A 15852-nucleotide genomic window follows, 5' to 3' on the forward strand; every position below is an offset into this window, starting at 1 on the left:
TCAGTGCTGGGAAAGCAGGCTGTGACACAACTACTGTGGCGGTGGATGCTGTGCTCTGCTGTAGCTCCTTTGTAGGAAAGCCCATAAACTGGGTTACAGTCTAGGGTGGCGTTACCTCACAGTTAGAAATAAAAATGTAATTTTAACTTAACTACAATTTGGTCCCTTGGGGGGCTTAACCAATTTTTTTTCAAATGTGATGACTTCTTTAATGCAGATTAGAAGGATGTCAAGTGTAGGTCAGAAGCACATGTAAAGGAACTCTAAACAATCTCAAACCATTTTTTTTCATTTACACAAGCTCTCAGGATACAATGCCCGGGGTTTGGGCATACAAAAACATGCCATAATGGATACATTTTATATTTCTATGTTAATATGTTCACTTGAAGATTTAAAAGCAATCGGACAAAAAAAAGAATACTTTTATGCACAATCTCTAAATTTATATTTTCTGTATGTTTGGCTATATACAGCATACTTGATCATCTGTCAAAATGTGACAGAGTCTCTTTATAGCCAACCCTCCTTCCCACACATGGTTAATACTCTGAGTAATCTCAATATTAGCCTGTTTTCAAGCTTTCACAGAGTCATAGGTGTGTGCAGGGGGTGTTCCTGTGCACGCCCTAATCACCCAATGCACATAATCACCCAATGGCATATAATCCAGTGTACAGAAGTGTGTGGGCCACATTGTACCCGGTTATGGGCATTTCTGAGTTGGGACTGTGCTTTGGTGATCCTGTAATATCTCACTCACAGGAATCCTATGATCGAGATATGATTAGCAGTGTGCAATATATACAGGACAGAGGAGGCTGAATATACTCCGCCTCCTATTCCATCCCTGCTGTGTCTGCTCCCGCCCCACCTCTCATCCCCCAACTTGCTCACACTGCTGTGAAAAGGCTTTCCATCTTTCTATGGAGGCGGAAAATACAATTATAGAGCACACAACAGCTCTAGATCCTGTCTGCCTGAGCCTAAGGGAGACCAGCCTGCATCTCTCGCTCTCTCGCTCTTTCTTTCTCTCGCTTTCTCTTTCTCTCGCGCGCACTTTCTCTCTCTCACGCGCTCTTTCTCTCTCTCTCGCTTTCTCTCTTTTCAAAACCATACAAATATTTAAAAGGCATAAACCCAAGATTTGACAGGGTTATATTAGTGTATGTATGTGTAAATATAATACACACACACACACACACATGTGCTTGAGCTTTGGGATGGACACCCTAATGCAATAGGCTGCGCACACCTACTGTATGTACAGAGTTATTGACCTCCCCTCACCCTGTGTGGCTATGTTCAGGCTTGACAATTGGTTTTCAGGTCCAAGTAATGAATACTGGCAGGAAGGGGAAAACATTGCATGCTCCCAATATCTGGAAGTACTAGGCATTTCCAAAGGCTCAACCAGATGCACATACAGTGCCTTGAAAAAGTATTGATACCCCTTGGAATTTTCCACCATTTGTCATGTTACAACCAAAAATGTAAATGTATTTTATTGGGATAGGCCAACACAGTGGCACAAGAAGTGGAAGGAAAATTTATAAATGTTTTTCAAAATTGTCTAAATATCTGAAAAGTGTGGGGTACATTTGTATTCAGCCCCTCTAAATCAATACTTTGTAGAACCACATTTCACTGCAATTACAGCTGCAAGTCTTTTTCGGGATGTCTCTATTAGCTTTGCACATCTAGAGTGACATTTTTGCCCATTCTTCCTTGCAAAATAGCTCAAGCTCTGTCAGATTGGATGGGGAGCGTCTGTGAACAGCAATTTTTAAGTTTAGCCACAGATTCTCAGTTGGATTTAGGTCTGGACTTTGACTGGGCCATTCTAACACATGAATATACTTTGATTTAAACCATTCAATTGTAGCTCTGGCTGTATGTTTAGGGTCGTTGTCCTGCTGGAAGGTGAACCCCTGCCACAGTCAAGTTTTTTGCAGACTCTTAACAGGTTCTCTTCTAAGATTGCCCTGTATTTTGCTCCATCCATCTTCCCTTCAACTCTAACCAGCTTCTCTGTTCCTGTTGAAGAAAAGCATCCCCACAACATGATGCTGCCACCACCATGTTTCACGATGGGTATGGTGTGTTAAGAGTGAAGTGCATTGTTGGTTTTCTGACGCACACAGTGTTTTGCTTTTAGGCCAAAAAGTAAAATATTGGTCTCATCTGACCAGAGCATATAGTCTTCCACGTGTTTTTTTGTCCCCCACATGCCTTCTCGCAAACTGCAAAAGGGACTTTTGGCTTTCTTTCATCAATGGCTTCTTTTTGCCACTCTTCCATAAAGGCCAGATTTGTGAAGTGCATGACTAATAGTTGTCCTGTGGACAGATTCTCAGACCTGAGCTGTGCATCTCTGTGGCTCCTCCAGTGTTACCATGGGCCTCGTGGTTGCTTCTCTGAATAATGCTCTCCTTTCCCAGCCTGTCATTTTAGGTGGAGGCCCATGTCTTGGTAGGTTTGCAGTTGTGCCATACTCTTTCCATTTTCACATGATGGATTGAACAGTGCTTCCATGAGATGTTCAAAGCTTGGGATATTTTTTTATAACCTAACCCTGCTTTAAACTCTTCTACAACTTTATCCCTGAAGTGTCTGGTGTGTTCCTTGGCCTTCATGATGCTGTTTGTTCACGGAGGTTCTCTAACAAACTTCACAGGGCTGTATTTATACTGAGATTAAGTTACACACTTGTGGACTCCATTTACTAATTAGGTGACTTCTGAAGGCAACTGGTTCCACTAGATTTTAGTTAGGGGTATCCTATATAAGGGGGGCTGAATACAAATGCATGCCACACTTTTCAGATATTTATTTGTAAAAGAAATTAGAAAACCATTTATCATATTCCTTCCACTTCACAAATATTTGCCACTTTGTGCCGGTTTATCACATAAAATCCCAATAAAATACATTTATGTTTTTGGTTGTAACGTGACAAAATGTGGAAATTTCCAAGGGGTATCAATACTTTTTCAAGGCAGTGTAGCAGCAAAGAAGATGAGTATCATCAGCTACAGGGGCAGGTTTGGATTCTCCATAAGGCACATGCTTTATGGCGAAGGAGAAAAAAAGTGCTTTTCTCTGGACACACATTTTTCCCATCAGTAGAAACGCTGTCATACTGGCTTATTTTTATGTATTATCACAATACTTTAAGCCAGGTTAGAACCACTAAAACAAGAAAAAATTCTGGGTAAAAGTATGATCCTAGCATTTAGTATTACTTTAGGCACAAAAATGTGTGCCTACAGGCTGCCAGATTGCCACCCAGCCCTGGGGCAGGCGGCCATTTCATTAAGAGAACCTGTTATTAAACTTGGGACACAAAATATAATGTTGCACCGATTGGGAATATGATCTAAATACGATGCATCCAGAAACACCACATGGTAGCATATATAGCTAGTTTGTTTTTTAATTCTTGTGTCTCTCTTTCCATGTAAAATTAATCCTACATCTGGGCATACTGTATGAGAAGGAATAAAGCTATTGTAGTGCCAGTGCCAGTATAATGCGTGGCTTCCCACTATGGCATTCAGCCTCACCACTCGATGTTCACTTTAAAATATATTGCTGATCTAATAAAGCATTTCAGAGTAAAATAGCCCTATCTGAACACGAAATGAACTGGAAAGGATGGAGCAGTGAACAATTTATCATGTAGCAGTGGGATGGAGATTGTAAATCATACTGAACTATTATGTCTAGGAATGGTGGTACACCCTTCTGCACCAGTGACTGTTCACTAACATGTCATATGCTGCTGCCTTTTGTTTGCATCTAACAACTGTAATCAGATTTGAAGTCAATGGTCTTGTAGATCATGCATAATGACCATTGTCCCTCATTACAGCATTCTGCACAGGCCCATAAATTATTATTATTATTATTATTATTATACACTATATATCGCTAACAGTTTACGTAGCACTTTACAATGTATAGGGGGGACAGCACAATTGCACTACAGTTAAATACAGAAGGTACAGGAGGGGCCTGCTCGTAGAGCTTACATTCTAATGGGCGGGGTTGGTGGTACAAAAGGTAATAAATCTTGGAATCTTGGAAGGAAAATATTTGTGATGGAGGTATGGGCAGAACAGAACGCACACAGAGACTGAAAGTGGTTCAGCACCCTTGGCACAGAGGTTCTTTTTTAATAGGTTCAGTGAACATAGGATTTACTACCATTGTAGGTAAAGGTGAAGTGCACGAAAAATGCAAAGATGATGCAGTGGAGATGGGGATAGGTCCAGGTAGATGCAGGACAGCAGTATGGTACAGGCAGGGGCAATTAGCAGAAACACATAGTTGGAATATAGCACAGCAATAGGTGCGAGTCCAGTGTTGGTGATTCTGGGTACAGTCAGGGACAATTTGCTGTGCCGTATTGCTGCCCAGTGATCCTAAGTCCAGAGTGATGGCAAAAGAATGTAACAGGAACAATTCAACAAATTGACAGTGGCAGCAATATGGTGCAATAGGGACGGTCCAGCAAAATCATAGGGAAGACAAAAGACACAGCAAAGGTTACTACACTTATCACTTGGAATGCTCCTCTTAGTCCAGTGAGGGCTAACTCAATCCGCAGGGTCCTTGCAACACATGCCAGAGGGGAAAAGGCAGACGAGACAAAGAAAAAGGGTTTTCTGGGTCCAAAGTGAAGGAATGGGGCAGTCCTATGCATCCTAGCTACAACTTTGAGTAGGCACTGGTTGCACACAGCAAAAAGGAACTCTTGGTATCCAGATAGCAGCTCATGGTTACTAAATACATGTTGCAGCAGTCCCAATTGCAGCATGCACAAGTGCAGAACTATATGTCCCAGTAGTTTTAGTTATAGTCTCTCTAAAATGAGACACTACAGTTGTGAGTTTCTCTTTCTCTGACTATACTCTCAGGCCTCGTACACACGGCCGAGGAACTCGACGTGCCAAACACATCGAGTTCCTCGGCCAGTTCAGCCCTGAAGCCGCCGAGGAGCTCGGCAGGACGAGAGCTCCCATAGAAAAACGAGGAAATAGAGAACATGTTCTCTATTTCCTCGTCGAGCTCCTCGTCGGCTTCCTCGGCCGAAAGTGTACACACGACCAGTTTCCTCGGCAGAATTCAGCCAGAAACTCAGTCGGAAGCTGAATTCTGCCGAGGAAACTGGTCGTGTGTACGGGGCCTTAGACTATACTCTAACTATACTTTCACTCTGTTCTCTGAGCACAGGTCTGGTATATTGTGCTTGGAGTTTAGCTATCCATTGAAGCCCAAATTTCCAGTACAGAGGTGTCTGGCTATATTCTGGTACAGGATAATATTAAATTCTGTGCCCTGTTGAGAGAAACCCCATCTCCATGTGGATGGGGTTCAACCAGCAAACTCGACAATTAGGAGTCAACACATTCTGTAGATACTTAAATTTTGCTTTATATTGTAGATATTGAATGATCATATAAATAGGTTATCATACAGAAATTGCACTAAATATGTTGCAGGTTACACACTTCTCCAGCAGAAAAGTAACGTCTGTTAATGTAAGACACTTTTTTTCAATATCAATACAATATGAGCTTACAGACCACAGAATGCTTGAGGAGCATTTCCCCTAGTGGAGGTGTCCAGCTTGCTGGGTTGCTCTGAAATCCCCTAAGTCCTTGTAGTTTATCTGGCTGATGGTGGAAGACAGTTCCATGAAGCTGGCAGAAAAGTAAGTGGAAACCTACTCTTTCCCTCCTTGTTGGGAATCTCTCCCAAATGCTGCTTTTGCACTCTTCCTAATTTGCGGGACTCTATCTCAGAACTACTCCCACACTTCAGGTGCTCCACATTATGCAAAAACTGTTATTTAAGCATTTCTGTATAAAAAAGTCCACCCACATCTTGCAGGATTTCAGCCTCCCCAAGATTGCGATCTATATGTATGCTTATACTTAATAGGGGACAAATTAGACCCCAAAGGCTTCCTGCCAACCTGAAGAAGCAGCACAGTGCCACCTTCAGGTTCGGTGAAAAACGTTAGTCCAGCACTTGCCTACAGACCCCCTTAGTAGGCAGAGGAATTATTGAAAATTAAACTAAATTACACACTGTTTTCTGATTTGTTTTCACAATAGTTATATGAGGTTGTAGAGTTCACAAAAATTGAATATTTATGATCTACATTTTAAATTATTTATTATAAACCTAGCTGTGCTCATTAAAGTATCATTGTCATAACGTGTTGGCATTGTAATCACTGAAATATTCAGACCTATTGAAAAAGGTATTTGAAAGGGCAGTGACAATGTGTAATTTTATTTAACCAATCAAAAACCTGTACCTGATCTGGCTAAGGAGAAATCTTTTACTTGTAGTAGGTTAAAGTATTCACATCTTGAATCAATGTTTTCATATTGGTAATACACTGTTAAAAGGTGTTGTATTTCAGTTGCAGATAATGGGGTTGATTTACTAAAACTGGAGAGTGCAAAATCTGGTGCAGCTGTGCATGGTAGCCAATCAGCTTCTAACTTCAGCTTGTTTAGTTAAGCTTCACCAAAAAAACTGGAAGCTAATTGGTGTTGATGTGGTTAATGTGAAGACGAGCTGTTCTCTGTGTGCAGTTTTTGCTCTGTTCTTTGAAAACTGGGTACTCTACACCAAGGCATCTTTTCTTCTACTTTTTGATATGTTTTCACATATCTTTTATTTCTAAACTGAAGAAAAAAAAACGATATAATGTTAACATTACAATTTATTTCTGGTTTTAAAAAAGCAGCACATTAAAGTTTCCCTTTTTGGTCAATTCTTTTTATGTTGCTTTTCTTTACAAGGTGAAGAACACCATTTTCATGCAATCGTTGTATCTTTACTATGTTTTGGGTTCATATTTTCTAGTAACAGTATGTCTAAAGCAGTGGAGGCTGGTGCTAAAAGTTTTGAGGAGGGGCGGCACAAACTAACATTACCTAAAGCAGTGGAGGCTGGTGCTAAAATTTTTGAGGAGGGGCGGCACGAACTAACATTACCTAATAGCCCCCCCGCAGGAGACACTGACGGCTGCAACCACCTGGAACAATCCACTTGTTGCGGGAGACAAATGGTGGGTGCCTTACCTTTATGGAGGCAGGGGGAAGAAAGAGTCGGGACCAATCTGACCAATTCTGCCAGTGAGCACCTTCTCCTCCTGGCCGCACAGGAACAGGAAGTGTGTCCTGAGACACAATTGGCCAGGGAGTCCCAAGACTCCCTGGCCAATAGGGGCTTCCTGATTGGCCAGGAGGAGAATGAGGGAGACAATAGGTTTACACAAGTGGGTGTGCCCCGAGCCTACCCTTTTTGAAGCCTATTCGAGCCTCTGGCTCGAATCACGTGCTTAAAAAAAAAACATTGGAATCCATGCGTCCGGCACCCCACATGTAGATTAGGGGGACAAACGCATGAATGGGGGGTGCCCCTGAGCCACCCCTAATGGACAGGCCACCATTGGTCTAAAGAGAAAAAAAATAAACAGGATCAGAAAGGAAACTGAACCTGCCATCATAGTTTTGGATTGCAGCTGAACTTTAGGAAGACCTAAAACTAGCACCTGAATGTTTCTTTATAACAGTCTTCTGTAATTGGAGTTGCAGGGTCGGCACTTTAAGACAAATCTGTACTTTGTCCACACAAAGGAAGCAACATGTTTGTTTTAGAGCTAAAAATTAAAATCCTTGAGAGATTTGAAGTTTAGATTTTTAAACAACTTGTGCCTTGTGAGAGTATACAGTATAACCATCTGTTTAAATCAATTTATACTAAACAAAGTGTACCTTGTGAGTATATAACCATTTGTTTTCTTTGGTTTGTAAAGGATTCACAAGTAACACTGGACAAATTAGGAATACAAATTTTTAAATGTGGTTGTATAGTTTTTTTTTAAATGATATAATCTGAAAGATAATGCACTCTGAAGAGGGGTCTTCTTTTTGGTCTTCTAGATATTTTATAGTCCAGGTTTCATCATTTGGCAGTCTATAGTTGCACTTTTGCCTCTCCTAAAACAAACCTATGTCCACCACCATTAGATGGATGATTCTGCCTCTAGAGATTCTGCCACCGGTGAAATGTGGAGCTTGCCAGCTAAAAGGCTGCCTGCTTGTCATTATGTAATTGCCCCCTCTGGAGCTGGGAGCAAGGAGATGTTTCTCCCTGCACCTGGCTACAAAGAGATCGATTCCATAAGGACAGACAGGCAGCCTCTTTAGCAATCCTGCTAAATTTGTCTCTAGCTTTTAGAATTGCCCATCTGATATCAGCCTTAATTTTATTAGCAGGCCTGAAAGTTTTACTGTATATATTCTTTTTATTCTCAGACCAGGCTCACAAAAGAGATGTCATTTGATATTTCTGTAGCCAAAAGATAAAAGGGTACAATGGTATGTGACTGAAACATTGTTTCATCGTTTCACAGATCTTCACATTTACCATCTGCTACAATTCTGCCATTTCTTTAGGCATATCCCATCCCTCTGTAAAGTAATACCCTTTCTCTAAATAAAACATAAAATTGTGTTGTGTTGCAGAATTTACATTCAGTGAGCAAATGTATGGCTAAAACAATTCGTTATCCCATGAGCACTAAGGACATTTAAAAAGTCACTCATCAATACACATGACATTTAGAAAACGGTCTAGAAGGATTCTCCTTTTTATGCTGCAGTGCAGGAACTGTGTGATGTTGTCACGCTGTGTCCATAATTATAGCATGTTCTGAATGGTCTATGTACTCAGGGGTTATGGATGATTTATGCTCATTCTTTCAGGTCAAACAGCACAGATATTTATTTGGAGTTCTAAATGTTCCTCTGTGTAAAAGTGATCATTCTGTACTGTGTAAAAGCCAATGCAACACAGTTTATTGCATACTAGACATGTGTATTCGTTTTTGACCAAATGCATTTTTGTCCGAATTTCAGGTATTTTTGTTATTGTTTTAACAAACGAACATGCAAAATCCGAAATCAGAAAGATCCGACATAAAAAATGCTTTATTTTTGTTTTCGTTGCTACAACAGTTCGATATAGATAGGAGATTCGACATGAACCTGACAATAGCGATCTGTGTCTATCGAACCTGTGGTCGAATGTGCCTAGCCATAACTCTAAAGCCTCGTACACACGATCAGTCCATCAGATGAAAACGGTCTGAAGGACAGTTGTCTTAGTTTAACCGATGAAGCTGACTGATGGTCCGTCACGTGTACACACCAAGGGGTTTATTTACTAAAGCTGGAAAGTGCAAAATCAATCTCACTTCTGCATATAAACCAATCAGTTTTCCAGGTTTTATTGCCAAAGCTTAATTGAACAAGTTGAGTTTAGAAGCTGATTGTCTACCATGCGCAGCCTCACCATTTTCTGAGTGCTCCAGTTTTAGTAACTCTACCCCCATAGGTTAAATAACCGATCGTGTCAGAACGCGGTGACGTAAAACACAACGACGTGCTGAAAAAAAACGAAGTTCAATGCTTCCAAGCATGCGTCGACTTGATTCTGAGCATGCGTGGGTTTTTAACCAATGGTTTTGCATACTAACGATCGGTTTTGACCTATTGGTTAGCAATCCATCGGTTAAAATTTAAAGCAAGTTAGGTTATTTAACCTTCGGATAAAAAAAAAGCAATGGGGCCCACACACGATCGGTTTTGACCGATGAAAACGGTCCATCAGACCGTTGTCCTCTGGTTAACCGATCGTGTGTACACGCCTTTAGTCCAAGGTTATTCTACATAGAGAGGAAAGATTTGACATAGAGGGAAAAGATTCAACATTATAGAGACAGCGTTGGGGTAGACCATTCGACATGAACGATGAAGATTCGACGAAGCAGCGAAAAACATACAAACGTTGAATCTGTCATTGAAGGCTTATGGTGTCTGTCGAAAGTTCTAGGAAGATTCGACAGCAGCTAAACTGTACGACGCCGCAATCGTACATTTCCAGTCAAATGCTCGGCCCATAGGCTATAGAAGAATTCGAATGTTGGTTGACTAGTAGTAATAATTTATAAATATAATTATTACTAGTCTCATACAATATTAGAATTCTTCTATAGCTTGTAGGCGGAACATTCGACCGGAAATGTACGATTGCAGCGTCGTACAGTTTAGCTGCTCCGTCGAATATTCTTAGAACATTCGACAGACACCATAAGCCTTTAATGACAGATTCAACCTTAATTCAGATTTTCGGACAAATGCATTTTTTAACTAAACTAAATAAATAAAAATGAGTTCGGGAGTAACTAAATAAATGTATTTTTCGGACGAAAATGAAACGTCCGAAACAAAATATTTCAGTGTGCACATGTCTATTGCATACTTCTTGTGTATTGCACACATTGCACTTATACATCCTCATCAAGTCCTTTTAGTGCAGCTGCTGTTCTTGCATCCCTGAGACTTTCATGACTTAAGTATTCTACACTTTTTTTGCGGGTACCATGCAGTACCAATGTATTTTAAAAGCCTAAATAAGGACCTAGCCTTGGCTAACTCTACTCAAAGTAGTATATATAGCCTTAGTTATTCTTATTACCTTACAGTGTACATTAATAATTTCAACAGTCCTCAACACTGATTGCTTGCTTGATAGAACCCTGTACATGTCGGAGTCAGTTGAATGCGTCTTGCTGCCCTAACTATGCGTCTTTCCTCTATGAATCATTCTTCAGTGTGTGGAATCTCATCTCTTTGCTGTTTAGGTTTACTATCATTAGCTGGTATCCTACAGAAATATGGTGTTATTTCCTTTACACTGCCCCCTGCTGACTTAAAAGTTGTAAATAAGAAATGTACCTGCACATGTGTTGCTATCTGTCTGAATAAACTAATTAAACATTGTTATTGATGGTAAAACCTATACACTGCATTTAAGCAAAATAGTAATTATTCTGGGTGTTTGGTTTAGGAGACCAGCTAAAAGAGGAATGATCCAGAGCCCTACACTAGACAGTATTATGGGGGATTTAGATAAAACTGAACTGTTTTTAGTATATAATGATTTTGTTTCAATTATAGCCACTAATTCCAAGGAGTCCCACAAGTGGAGCTGCCACCCCATCCAGCACAATTAGCACGCCTACTAAAAGGGACAGTACTGCTCTTCAAGACCTATTTATCCCCCCTCCTCCATCAGAGCCCTATACACCAAGGTATGTAACAGAAACTCACTACATAAGTATATGCCAATATTTGGCCATGTTTTAAAAACTTATTTCAGACTTAGGGGTTTATAGGGCTATTTATAAATGTTTTTACTCAAGATACACACTTTTCAAATTTAAAAATTGAATTGGTTAAATGTATGAATGCATGGCAAAACTTGTGAAAATGTTGAGTGATAACATTGCTAAATAGACATTTTAGGCTCGGTTCACATTGCAGCGACTTACAGTGCTACTTTGCCAGGCGACTTTGAGGCAACTTCAGAGAATGCCTGTGTAATCATCCTTGAGCCCAGGTTCATACTGGGCTGCGGAAATGAAGCCGTGCGAGTTCTGCTGAACTCGCACGATTTCACTCCCTCTTGTCAGTCCTGATTTTGGCCGCGATTACAGAGACATCAATGCAGTTTCTGCACAGATGTCAATGTAAATCACGGTCCGAAATCGCAAAAACTACTTTTTGAAATCGGTGCAGCGGCGCAGATGCGGCATTGCACCAATTAGGATGGTGCCATTGCCAGCAAATGCCGCCGATTTGACATGTCAAATTGCATGTCAAAATGCACCAGGGTGAACCAGGTCTTAGCCTAGGTTCACATTGGAGAGATTTGTCATGCGATTTGAGAGAAGTCGCAGCCTATTGGAGGCAATGGCACTGTTCCAATCGGTGCTACAGCGATTTTGCGGCGCCGCACCGATTCGCAAAAGTAGTTCCTGCACTACTTTTGCAGATTTCAGGTGCGACTTCCATAGACATCTGCGCATGAAGCCACACAGATGTCTATCAAATAGCACCTGAAATTGTGCTGACCTTGCTACTTTGAAATCACACTACTTCAAGTGAAGTAGCATCAATGTGAACCAGGGCTCCATGTCAGATCCAAATCGCATCAATTAAGATGAGGCTCTGACTTTGAGATGTCTTCCATTAAAGTCTATGGGCATAAGTCGGATAGACGTTGCCTTGAAGTAGTACAGGATCTGTTTTTAAAGTCTGAGTGACCTTAGTAGTACTAATTAAGACAGCTCTCATTAACCAAAATTAGTCACGTAGCCTGTGGTCTCACAAGTCGAATACCAAATTCTGGGGGTGTTCGATGGTGTGGGTTATGGTCACCTTTCTACATTGGCTAACTGTAGTTTGCTGTATGTCAAAATATACTATATTTTTAAATCGTAATACATTTTACAAAACCATAAAACTAATTTACAATAGCAGCAAAATAATCGGAGTTTTTTTTTTTTTTTTTTTTTTTTAAGTACTTGGCAGAAATAAAATGTGTATTTTTAATAAAATATTTATACATGATATTTACAGAAATATCTGACTAAAAATACTATAACCCACAGCAGTCAAAAACTTCTACCAATGTTAAAACAGTCTGGTAATTATGATTGTTAATAAACTATCCTGAAAGCAAAAAAACAAACAAAAAACAACTTAACATTTTTGATCTCATTATGCAAAGTAATTTGTATTCCGTGTACTGATATACAGTACATCAACACCAAGGGACCAGTAATGTTTACCAATGAAAAGGTCATTTTTATTTTATTGAAACAATAGTTTTTTTTATAGTATTTTGTAAACTATTGAGATAAATGACAATGATTTTATGTTGCTTTGTTAATCATTTGAATAGCTGCTGTGTTATGATTATTATTAACATTTTTACAGTATTTATCATTTTTTGCAACTTTCATGGGGCTGGTTAAAATAGTAAGCTCATTCTGTTTTAAAAAGTAGGTTTAGCCATGTACCTTTTTTTAATTTAGTTCCATGCTTTGGAATTGATGAATTTATTTTGGCCAGTAATTATATTCTCCAACTATGATTAATTTAGAAGAAAGTCATTGGAGAGACTCTGTCGTGCGTCTTCAGTATTACTCATTGATGATATGCAAAGTTCAGTTAACCATACTCAAATGTAAGTTTACTGATGTGAGATCATGACTTGATATATTCTGATTGGTTGATATTGATTAGTGTCCTTCATATGCTTCACATTGCTCCTTGTCTTGTTAAATTGTTCTTTTTATGTCTAGATTGTGCAACCTGTATGCATTTCACAATGTCTAGAAATTCATTTATACAATGAAAATCTATTTAAAGCTACATATCTAATATACTGTATATTGCTTGAAATGAAGTTTAAGCCTTTATTAAACAATGTGCAATATTATTTTAGGTAATGTATGAGTCACTTGTTAAAGCTGAAGCCTTGGCAAAAATAAAATAAAAATCCATATACCTTTTAGTTAAATCGTATAACTTTAATGAAGGATGTATTATCAGGCAGTTAGATCATAGAGAACTCTTTTGTGGCCTGTCCTCGTCCTGTCTCTAAAGTTTTGATGCTTTAGTGGTTCACAGCTTCAGGCAGAACAAATTGTCTTCAGGGACACACCCCCTCCTTTCTCGTTCTACATTAAGAAAAGTTATTTCATTGGTTCCCCTGCTTGTAACATGAGCTCTGAATGGGGGGGGGGGGGAGAGAGTCCTTTAAATAATCAGACCCTACCTCATCCACAAATAAATTTACACGTAGTGTAATCAATGAAAAAAACTTTTCTCATAGAAGGAAGGAAGGGGCATTTCCCTGTTGGGACCATCTGTTCTGCTCTGCCTAAAGACCTAAAGCTGTTAATTCACTGCTGGGCATTCAGAAACGGGAAGAGGACCAGCATCTCATCACAAAAGATTTCTCAAGGATCCAGCTGCCTACACAACACAAGATCCTAACAATTTATTTTAGGCTGGACTTTTTCATCTCCAGGCCGCTGCACACACTGAAACATAAATGAAATGTTTTGCAATGCTTTTGTAGCTATGATCAATTGCTTTTGATGCATGAAACAAGTTAGCCCCTCTCCAGCCCCCTTTGCTGTACTTGTTTGCTGTTTCATTGATAAAGGTGGTTTTAAGGATGTGTGGCTGTCCAGAACTTTTTCATATCTTCACAATTGCGAGCTGAGCTGGTACTCCAGCCTTTGATCAATAGCCTTGTGTGAATTCAACGGCAGCTGTGTTTTTGTTTCTCTTTACCAGTGGGAAGGAGTTACTAAAGTAACTTCCAAGAAATATGGAGGGTCACCAGGTGATTCATTCTAACTATTCATTCTAGGTTGTATTTTTACATCCTTATGCTGATCACACACTAAGGCAGGGGTGTCAAACTCAATTTCATCATGGAACGTATCCGCATTCTGATTGCCCTCAAAAGGGCCGTTTGTATCTGTAAGATTAGATGTCCAGCGCATCCCCTCCCCATATATTAGATGTCAAGATCCACCCCACCATCAGAATTTGAGTCCCCCACTCTCCCTTACATCACAATACACCCCCTTTCCTTATGCTGCTGCTGGGAAGAACCTGGATGCATTGCTTAAAAGCAAAAAGTAAGGGTCTGGGGTGCAGCTGCAGGAGAGGTGCGAGAGCCACATGAAATGACCTGGCGGGCCGGATTCGGCCCGCGGGCCTTGTGTTTGATACCTATACACTAAGGCATAAATGAAATGTTCTACAATGCTGTTATGTGTGTACCACTGGTTTTGCTGTTGACACCCCAGTCTATATTAAATGTTCCACCCCCAATATGTCATGGTGATGGAGTATTGATCCTCCTAAAAGTTTAATGCCTTCTGCTAAGCTTCACCCCAGAGTTGTAACTATGTGTGGTGGAACCCTCCTATTTCTCTAATATCCATCTCAATTTCAATTTCTCTAGTGATACAGAATTCTTATTATTTTAACTACGATCATAATAAGGCTCCTAAACTATATATACACCAGGGACGTGCAGTGAGGTCAGTGGCTGCTGAGGCACTGGCTAGTATCAGAGCCAGATACACACAGGTTACATACGCCGCAAACATTAGAACGAGAGCAATTATTCCAGCACTAGACCTCCTATCTAACACTAAACTGGGAACCTGTAAACATTTTTAAAGCGTCGTCTATGGAGATTTTTAAGTACTGAAGTTTGGCGCCATTCCGCAAGTGTGGGCAATTTTAAAGTGTGACATGTTAGGCATCTATTTACTCAGCGTAACATCATCTTTCATAGAATACAAAAAAATTGGGCTAACTTTATTATTTTTTTTTTTTATATTCATGAAACGGTTTCATTCCCCAAAAAATGCGTTTGAAATATTTCAGCGCAAATAACGTGTAACATAAATTGCAAAGACCACCATTTTATTAGGGTATCTGCTAAAACATATATAATGTTTGGGGGTGGGGGGGAGGGGGGCGGGGGTCTGAGTAATTTTCTAACAGTAAAAAAATGATTTTTACATGTAGGAGAGAAGTGTCAGAATTGGGGTTAATTACAATAAGAAAATGGGTTAATTACCATAAGTAATATACAAATAATTATTATATATGGTTTTTAAGACAATTTTACTATATTTTCAAAAACTGTACTCAAGCAGGTGGCTTAACAGAAGTTATAACTTCAAACTAGTAATTTCACAGTAAATCGATACATTTGTTATGTTATACCATAATAATATATGATTCAGCTTCATTAAAACAGTACCTATTCAGAAGCAGAAGATTATCATTCTCCCTCTTATATGTGTGAGAAAAACATGGGATTATTGGTAAACCCATAAACCCAAGTTTTTTTTCCTTTTAGTTAAGAGGGCTGGGC

The 15852-nt window shown here is 39.7% G+C and overlaps 1 protein-coding gene across 5 annotated transcripts in view; it reads left to right on the plus strand.

Annotated features, from left to right (window-relative positions):
• CNKSR2 (connector enhancer of kinase suppressor of Ras 2) overlaps window positions 1-15852 on the plus strand; it is a 382062-nt gene that overhangs the window by 190033 nt on the left and 176177 nt on the right. For 3 of the 5 annotated variants that reach the window (XM_040338243.1, XM_040338245.1, XM_040338247.1), the window contains 2 exons: window positions 11052-11185; window positions 13042-13125. In XM_040338243.1, coding sequence (XP_040194177.1) covers window positions 11052-11185; window positions 13042-13125 — 218 coding nt within the window. The remainder of the gene's footprint in view (window positions 1-11051; window positions 11186-13041; window positions 13126-15852) is intronic. The other 2 variants (XM_040338244.1, XM_040338246.1) reach the window with 1 other exon arrangement.

This window comes from Rana temporaria, chromosome 2 (assembly GCF_905171775.1).
Source record: "Rana temporaria chromosome 2, aRanTem1.1, whole genome shotgun sequence".
Lineage (NCBI taxonomy): Eukaryota > Metazoa > Chordata > Amphibia > Anura > Ranidae > Rana > Rana temporaria.